The following is a 10,000-nucleotide window of genomic DNA, read 5'->3' on the forward strand; positions in this document are numbered from 1 at the left end:
GAGAGAAAGAAAAGAAAGAGAGGGAGGGGAGAACAAAAGGGAACATGGTCACCGGTCAGTGGCTTTTTACATCGACTCCCCGTGACTGATAGAGACGCGGACGTCTGTTTAAATGGCTCTCGGACAACAACAAAACACACTGTGATCCCACAATCAAAAGAACGGAGGGTGAACTCCGGTTCAATACAGTCGTGTTTATCAAACTTAAAGTGACTCCTAAAGAGTAAATAGCTTAGAGAAACATACTTCACTCCTCACCAACTAGAACCAGCAGAACAGCAGGGAACTCCAATAATATACAGTACATGTATTAAAATAATAATCCCCTGTACATAACTTGATACTTCCCCACTGTATATTTTGGAGTCGTAACTTTTTATTAGCAAGAGACATAAATATTTTACTTCCCTGTTTAATAATAGATACAATTACAGTAATTAGAATAATAATAAAGATAAGTATGTCCACATGAACACACACACACACACACACACACACACACACACACACACACACACACACACACACAGATATATACCCAAAGTATCTGCTGTAAGAGTTTACACAGCCTTAAAAACAACAGTCAATTAAGATATGTGGAGTAAAAGGAAAATTATGGAAATATCCTCTCCATTAATACTAAATGCATTAAAAAGAACCGCTGTGAAAAAAAGGCTGGCTATGAAAGCCATTACCCAAATGACTAGTTAAGTTTTGCTGATAGAGAGAAGGGAAAAAAATAGCACTGTCTTCAAATGAGGCTAGCTACAGGCTAATTAGAACACTCTGGACCAAAGATCTAGCCTCACTTTTTTGTGCATTTATAATGTCACAGATTCTTTTTAAAAGTCCAGAATAAACTTGCTATTCTATTAACTTTGCTGAGGGTGACACAAATTATTTTGGTCAGAGGAAGGCCTTCTAATTGATAAAAATTAAGCGTACTGTATTAGAGGCCGACATGGGAAAAAAAAGAAAGTTAGCACTAGAGGAGGAGAGAGAGAGAGAGAGAGAGAGAGAGAGCATCACTTGAAGTGCCTGTGCCGTGCTGCATCTCCAGACAGTGATTAAGTAGGTGGAGGGGAAACTGTCCCCTTTTTCAAAGGACACGAGCACACAAATAAGGTCAGATCCACAAGTCTGTCCCTGAACTGAGGACCCACTCGCGCTCCCCTGTCTCTTTGAACAGGGGGGATCAAAAAGTATGATGGGGAAGGTGTGTGTGTGTGTGTGAGGGGTGGGGGGGTCTGGCAGTGGAGGAGTGGATGGGGGAGTGGAGGTTGGGGTGTAGGCGAGTTTTGGTCTTCCTCTTTCAAAGGCGCCACACACAAACGCTTTAAAGAAAACTTCAGTATCTCCGGTGAAATTGATTGAGTCACTTTTATTTTTTGTGTGTGTGTGGGAGAAGGGGGGGGTCTTTATTATTTTTTCTATTTTATTTTTTCCCTCTTTTTTGTTGTTTGGCTCAAGGTACAAAAAGGGGGAAGCAAAACAGAGGGCTAATCCATAAAACAACTCTTTGCTTTGGTATGAAAGTGGCATCAATGGCCAAGAGGGGCTCAGTGAGTGCCTGGATCTGCATCGAACCGCACTCCAAAAGAAAGGGGGAAAAAACAGATTGGGCAGAGGACAAAATAAGAAAGAAAAAGAAGACAAGAGAGAGAGAGAGAGAGAGAGAGAGAGAGAGAGAGAGAGAGAGAGAGAGAGAGAGAAAACAGCTCTCCTTCTCTGTGACACTTTTCTTCCTCTGGAAAAGAAACATTCATTTCCATGAGAATGATGGGACGCAGATTCACCGGGAAACACGTTCCGTCCTTTCCCAAACATTAAAAAGGAAAAGCAGATTAAAGAGCAAAAAAGGAGGAGGAGGAGGAGAAGGAGGAGGATATCGGTTGGAGGGAGGCGACGGGGTGAGTGGTGGTGAAGCCAAGCAGCACCTTGTAAAAGGCGCCTCTCGTTGAGTACAGAGTCTGAATCAATTACGGCTCACACGACTGGACTCAATTAAAAGTGGCGCCGCCATTGCCGTGTGATTGCAGGATACTTACGGGCGGCGGGCAGGAGCAAATTGAGAGGAGCATTCATGCACATAGCTACTTTTCACAGGCACTCCACGGCCCGATTGACTGTTATCCCGCCTTTGTGCGGCGCTGAGCAAAGCGCGGGTGGGGTGGGGTGGGGTGGGTGTGGTGGGGGGTGGATTCTGAGCAGACACAAACAGCGCGGAGAGAAAATACTTATTAAAGACTGATATTATGACTCCCCCTGGTTTTGTCATTCAAATAGACCTCCACTCTTGTCCTGAGGGCCATGAATGACAACTCTTATGCTGATGGGCACACAGTGTATGGACACACAGTGTGTGTCTGCCTGTGTGTGTTTGTGTGTGTGTGTGTGTGTGTGTGTGTGTGTGTGTGTGTGTGTGTATGTGTGTGCGTGTTTGAGTGTGGCACACACTTCTTGTGGGGTGGGGGGGGAGGAGTCCATACAGTAGAAGACTGTTTTCTGGGGGCCCTAATCTCTACTTGTCCTCCAGTTCTGCCTCCTTTCATGTTCTGCATGGCTTAAGTGATGTGTCGCTCCTATAATGGCCCATTCAAGAGTGGACAGGACAGCCCTCAGTGTAAGCCAACGAGGGGCACCACCGACCCCATTCAGGGGACTTAGCTCAGTTAAAGAGCAGTTTGGTCCACTGAGGACAAGGAACACTTGAGTTGTTAAGGTGATGCTTGTTGCTGTTTATTAAAACACCTCAATGGCTATTGGTTACTTTTGTCTGTTCAACATTCTTTTGAAGTACAAGTCCAAATTACAATCCAAAGTACAAATCCATACAAGTGTAATTATTTATACAGAATGGAACACACACATTTCCATGAGCGTTTCACTGTTATTCTGTTGTATGTTGATACAGTCTTTTGTTGATAACATTATACCACAACATACTATGTCATAAAACTTCACATATCTGGGTCTTCATAATTCACAAAATCTGAGTGTACTTTTAGAATTCATACAAAGATTTATGTATTTTGTCTGTCCCCTCCACTGAAACATGACGTGGTATCAAACAGAGATATACCACTATGGCAGGGACACAGTTGGGGAAGTGACTCCAGACTGCATTTGAACACACTACAAAGGGAGTTCCTCATGGTACAGACTAACAACAGCAGACAGGAGAACAGAGGTAAGCTTCTGTGCCTTCTGTTTCTCAGAAGTCTAACTCTTGATTTTTGGTTTGTTTGTTTGTTTGTTTTAGTTTGTTTGTTCAGTTTCCTTTAATCTTTAAAAGTTGGCTTACCACTAAAAAGCACCAAACTAGACCAGCCGCTCTGACTGAAAACTGAAAATACGGAATAGCTTTCTGCACAAAGTTTGCACAATAACTTTGCTTTATGATCACTGTACGAACTGAGAAAGGTGTGTGTGTGTGTGTGTGTGTGTGTGTGTGTGTGTGTGTGTGTGTGTGCATGTACGAACTGAGCAAGGTGTGTGCTTGTTGTATGTGTTACAGCTGTTTCCGAGTAAACAAGGAGAAGTAGAGAACTGGTTGCATTTCACTGGCACTCATTTCCTAATCTGTCTCTGCCTGAATATGCACCTCACTTTCCTATTGCCACCACATTCATCTCTCATGTGTTCTCATGTCAAAGGCAACGGGTCCCAACTGGCAAGCAACAAAAGTCAGGCTAAACTAGCAGAGGTTTAGTTTTTTGAGAGGATTATCAAAACAAAATGTGTTGAAACAGTCGTCATGTATAGGAGTTCATGACTTAAACGTGGTAAACAATAAGGAAGTTAGTAGTACATGCTTTTGGTCACCCACATTTTGTTTTAAATCAGCTTTAGTAATAGAGAGGGATTAACATCTTGAAGTAACTGGAAAAAAAGAATAGGCTAATATTGGGATATTCCCCATAGTCATCCAGAATAGAACATTTTCCAAGTGACCTGGATGTCGCCAGTGATTGATTATGTTTGTTTGGCCAATGACAAAGCTAGACAAGCTATATGTTCCTCCCACTGACTCTATATGTCAGTCCAGTCACATGGCTTGTACAGTAAGACTCTTAACTTTATGTCTGTGAAGCAAAGATGGCCAGTATACGTACCTCCTGAGCTCATTGTGCTGACTAATAACCTCTCAGATAGATGGAAATGTTGATCCATCAATCTCCCCAGGTCTGCATAACACCTTCCTATACACACATACATTTACATTAACACACATGCACACGGGGAGTGTGTGTATTGTAGGAGTATATTGTTTGTGTGTCTGTAGGAGTACATTGCAAATAATTATACATTGCAGTTTGTATCAAACAGTTCACTGGAATAATCATAGTCTAAATGACAGTTTAAACTGAATGCTCTTCCAAATTAATGGGTCCAATTTAATTCTTTAATACGGGAGAATGAGAAATGATCTCAATTTTGGTATTGCACGAGAGAACAGAGCAGGCTCTGTGCGGGGAAAACAAACTGCTCCTTGTGAAGAGAGAAGCACACAACTTGAAAGAGAGACTCTAATGGACTTAATTTGCATCGGTTTAGAGAATCCTCCTTCTTTATCTTCTAAATTTGGAAAAGCATCAAGACCATCACTATGAAATTGGGGATTCACTTCAAAATGCGATTGGCAGCCTGTAAAAGAAACACACGGATTGGTCTGATTTGTTTACTGTGCTTGGTGTTGTCCCATGGAGTCTGTCAGATGTTGAAATGTGTTTGAGGCTTTTTTTTTTTTTTTTTAAAGAAAAAGGGCTTAACCCTGGGAAGGAAGTGGTTCTGAATCAGGTCTGGCCCAAAATCGTTCACAGATCTGTCGGATCTTAAGCATTAGGGGCGTCTATGTCCTCCTCTCACTTCAAATAGACATTTGCCGAAATGCCAGTTTATCCAGTCGCACTGTGGTTTTCAAGTATCACAGAGAGAGAATTAAATACATATGCATGCCTTCAAATAATAATAAAAAAAACATCACACACACGAAACTTGGATAATCCAATCGCACTGTTTCAATTTTTCAATTTGTGAGCGGATATGTGATATCACAGAAAATTATTAACCTGAGAGTTGGCAGCTAACTCAGCTAATCGAAGCAGACTGTGATCTCCCACTTGCACACTGCACTAAGCCCGAGCATTTCCATCCAAACCACTGCAGACCAGAGGAGTGGTGACATATTGAAACGCAAACCACATCCTTTCGGACAGAGGTAATGAAAAGGTGGCAGACAGAGAGGAGGAGAAAGGGTGGACTAAGAGAGAGAGGGGGGGGGGGGGGTTAGCGCTAACATAAAGGCTTGCTGTGTCTCTGTTCTCATCAGCTCTCTTTTACTTCTGCATTATCCCTCACTAGACAGAGAGAGAGAGAGAGAGAGAGTGAAAAAGAGGAGAGAGGGAGAGAAAGAGGAAAGATTTCCCTTGACAAAAATTAAACCAGTTCCTACTTGGCACTTTATTATCTCTTCAACTGAATGATTTATTGTTTGTGGAATGAAAGCAAAAGAGCAGGAAAATTACATTTTCGGGGGCCGTGGCACGAGAGCCCCGGTCCTGCCCGTGTCTTTAGCCCAACGTCCTGGAAGAGCTCACGACAAACAATAATGTCAGCTGTAATTGATCTAGGGAATGGCTGCCGGGTGCCCTCCGGTAAAAGCCCACTATTTAAGCGACAATCCACCCGCCCGCCGCCCCTCAGAAGCTGTCTAATGAAGCTGTCTGTCTTTGCTATTTACCTTCTCTTAAATGGAAGGGAAAGATGTACTGTATGAGCCCTCCGAGAAGATTTGCTTTCTCTCTCTCTCTCGCTCTCTCACTCTGGCACTTCTCTCCCCCCTCCGTGAAATAGGACCTGCGGACGCCTGTGGAATGCATAATTGTGTTGCCGCAGTCGAAAGCCGTGGATCCGGTGCTAATTAAATGACTGGTCTCAAGCCTATCTGTCTTTGTTTGGGTGTGGAGGGGGGACCGCTGGAACAATAGGTTGTAAATGCTCTTGTCAAACAAAACGCAAAAACGCCACGCCAGCCAATCCTTTGATTCACGAATGACCCAAACAGGCTAAAGAAAATAAACAAATAAATAAATAAAACGCCAAACGAGAGGGGAAAAAAAACACAGACGGAAACTCATATCAAAGGTATTTGCATTCATTGTCGCTTTGACATTAAGGCTCCCTGTCTCGCGGCCTGATCTCGGCAAACTTAATTTTTTGATTACCGAGGAGTGGAAATGACTTGTACGTGCTGTCCACTCCTATGAACCAATGTGAGCCATTAATTGACCTCATAAAATGGAGGAAGCGGTTTTTCCCCTCACTTCTTCTCCCTCTGCAGACAGAATGGAGGGGAGGGGTGTGGGGATGGAGGAGCAGAAGTGGACTGTAATGAACTCTGATGTTTGTACACACAGCTTGGGAGGCAGCGCTTTGTTGTGGCTAAATTGGGGCTTTCGAGGCCACTGTAAAAACATGTAAGTGGCAAGTTTGTTCAACGAAATCTTAAATTTGTTAAAAAAAAAAAAGAACACTCACCACCTTCAACCCCGACAGTCTATATGTTAGTTAATGTAAATACATTCTGCCCATGATCCGGCATGGAGAGGCAAGGATGCTGACGGGATAGTAAAATAAGCCTGAACAAAGGTATTCGAGAGGTGCTCTTGAATATAAAAGTAGCAGTCCCCTTCATAAACACGCCAAGGAGCCTGCCATTGCAGCCAGTAATATAAAATGCTCTCCTCGTTCACAGATGGCAGACTCAAGTCAAGGCTGGTAAACCCTGGCTCTCATTAAGGCCTAAAGAAACCCAAGGTACTCCACTTTGATGTGGCCACCCACAGCCTTTGCAGTGTCATTGAGGGAGACTTTGAAGCTTTTGTGTGTTTATCCAATAACATTAATCATAAAAAAATAACATCTTGAATTCGTTACAAAAAGGGAAATACCTGCAGTGCACATACAGACTAGAGACACGAGTAAATAGGGCACACAATAAAATGTAAGAAAATAATTCCATCACGGAAAATATTATCCAGTATCACATAGACAAATTGAACAGACACACAATCATGCACACGCACACACACACACACACACACACACACAAACACACACACACACAAACAAAGCAGAGACATTCGTGCCATTCGACAGGGATGCTTCCCACAGAAGTAGAAAAATGTATGCGTTAACATGCAAATCTGTCAGACTAAACAAACTGCTCTGACAAACATCTTCACAGGGGCTGCTTTAATAAGTAGCAGAGGGCTAAAAAAAAACATCTCATACACACTTGTGAGTGCGAGCACTATAAAAAAATAATGGCATAACAAAACATCTTTGGTTTGATGAGGTAGCATAATTACACTACCCCAGAACCATCAAAGGAAACATGTGGTTGGGATTATTGAGGAGACAGCCAGTACTGTTTTCAACTGGGTCTTTTTTTGTCCCTCTCAGAGAAGATAAAAACAGGACAAGCAGTGCTTGGCATATGGAGCATAGGATATTATTTCAATAATACTACCTGTTATTACAGTTAGAACATTAATAAAGAGAAGAACCGTTGTGATCTCCAAAAAAGAAAAAGCTCAAACAAGAGAGAACAATGTTTTTCCCCCCAATTTATCAAGAGAAATGTTTACAGAAAGAATGCTATTGAAAAAAAAAAACGCTTGGAATTCGGGTCCCATTTTTTCTCTCATTTAATTGCCCCTCAGTATTTGCTTAAGTGATTGCTCAGAGGGATCAGCAAATGCCAAACACAATTTCCCAAGACACTGTATCATGTTCTCACGAAATAAGGGATCAGCCTTCTGATTTGAGTTAAATTTGGATTAAATATTTCAAAAAGAAAAATAACAATAACAGTGTAACAGCATCAGCATCAGGCATTATGAGGCTGTGGTGACAGTAGCTTCGGTGGCGTAACTTGATCTGGTTAACATAATTATCTGCTCGGTCAAAGACACCGAGACATGAGCCCTCAGGACGAATTACTAAGTAAGCACAAGGCCATTTGGGTCAGAATTGGTTTCGCTTCAAAGTCGTCGTCCCCACATCACTCTGAACAAAACCACAGCGAGCGGCCGGCACTTCACAAATCTGCTGCCACTACTGCTACTACTACTATTACTACTTACTGCTGCATTCGTGGAGGGCGTGATCCATTCAAGACCAATCAATAACTGCGCCCGCTCCCGCGCATCCACCCTTCCCCCCTGAGGCAGTGACACCCAAGCATATGGACGAATCACTTCCATCTGATACTTAGCAAAGGGTCCCTTTTAAAAAGATTGCTTTCAGTCAATGGCCAGCAGTTGTCATTCGACTCGGACGGCGAAATGAAATATATCGAGTGGCATTATCCATTACGACGCGCTTGCGTTTGGCCATCGCAAGTGCTGCTTTTTTTTGAGGGGATGAGGCCTGGTCACCAGGATCATCTGTTCTCATTACGAAATTAGCCCCACATCATCCTCCGTGGGAGTTAATCTGTTACAACTGTCACATGCTAATGACACCGACGCATGGCGCACATTGCGGGATCATCACTTTTATGTTTTAGTTCGAGAGAGAGATACAGACAAGTATGACTCTCCGGGTGAAAATCAAGATGAGATAGTAAAAAAAAAGAGATAGTGCAGGAAGAACGAGGCTCTGGTGGAAAACAACCTCCTCTTAATTAATGTTTTTCTAATTTAACGACTTGAGGTCTTGCAGGGCTACGTGCGCCCAGGCCGTGGCAGTGCTGCGGCGAGCCAGCGACAGTAGAATAGCGTTAGCGCTGGAAGATGGATGGGTCTGAAATGTGGCCAGCGCCAGATGAAAGATCAGCTGTCATTATTACCCTGATGTGGAGCCGGTGACCAGCGCTAGAGCACAGACAGGAGGCTGCCATCACCAAAATGAGAGCAGCCCTGTGGCAGATCTCTCTCTGCTAGCCTTCAGAGAGACAGAGAGAGAGAGAGAGAGGCAGAGAGAGAAAGAGAGAGAGAGAGAGATAAAGATTAAAATAGAGAGCAAGGGAGATAAGGAGTGAGAGAGAGGCAAACAGACACTGGCAGGGAGAGCGAGAGTGTGTGATAGAGAGAGAGAAAGAGAGAGAAAGAAAGATAGCAGGAGGAACAGAAACATTCCCTTACAGAGAAAGAGGAATTTGTCACTGACAGCCCTGCTGTATGAGTAGCACATTCAAGGCAAATTGAGATATAGATCAATAGCTGGCACTCTCTAAATACATGCACTACGTTACATCCATGATTAAGTTATGTGATGCACAAAACACATTTGTGTTCCAACGAGAGCAGGTTTTTTCAAATGCTCACTGGATCCTTTCACGACTCCATTTTACTCCTTTATAGAGTACATTATGAGCCTGGTATACATTTTACATGTTAGCTACTTGCTCAGTTTGTTTTTGCTTTGTTTATTCGTCTCTTTAAAGAGGAGGAAAATATGGCAGCGGCAGGTCAACAGACGCCTACTGTAGGCTGCAACACAGAGCAGGTTTATGAGTCCATCCGGACGTCACCTGAAGCCGCGCGGCTTTATTCGGACTGACAGCTGGATTAACCTTGGCTGTGGATGCCGCACGCCGTCGCTGACTCTCCGCCACGCATGATGGATGCATCCTGAAGGATAACCGTCCCCTCTTACATTTTAATTGTAGCAATGTTATCGTTGCTCTAATCGCCTTTAATAATACAATTGCACTCTAGCATTGTGGCGCGCACTCAGACACGACACAATCATGGGGGATGATGATAATGCATTATGCGCTCGTTTTGGGAGCTGTCCTCCATAATTGATTGTGCCGGGGTGACCTATCGGCACAATACTGCACTCCATGCACTTTAAGCGCACGCATATTTCACATTACAAACTGAAAAGCCTTATCGTGTGTGAAAGGTTGAATGTCATTTATTACACGTATCACATTTACACCAAGTGACATTGTCTTTTCAAATTGCCCTGATCTCCTCACTCCTAT

General features: G+C 43.2%; 1 protein-coding gene across 2 annotated transcripts in view; it reads right to left on the reverse strand.

Annotated features, from left to right (window-relative positions):
- Positions 1–10,000, reverse strand: part of dachd (dachshund d) — a 118,538-nt gene that overhangs the window by 33,834 nt on the left and 74,704 nt on the right. The window contains exon 4 of one of the 2 annotated variants that reach the window (XM_076263398.1): positions 4,116–4,202. The exons of the other annotated variant lie outside the window; for it this stretch is intronic. Coding sequence (XP_076119513.1) covers positions 4,116–4,202 — 87 coding nt within the window. The remainder of the gene's footprint in view (positions 1–4,115; positions 4,203–10,000) is intronic. 2 annotated transcript variants of the gene reach the window in all.

The sequence above is a fragment of the Alosa pseudoharengus genome, unplaced genomic scaffold (assembly GCF_046254945.1).
Source record: "Alosa pseudoharengus isolate Yale_2024_CS ecotype anadromous, Long Island Sound unplaced genomic scaffold, YU_APseudo_1.1 YU_APseudo_1.1_scf_3, whole genome shotgun sequence".
NCBI lineage: Eukaryota > Metazoa > Chordata > Actinopteri > Clupeiformes > Clupeidae > Alosa > Alosa pseudoharengus.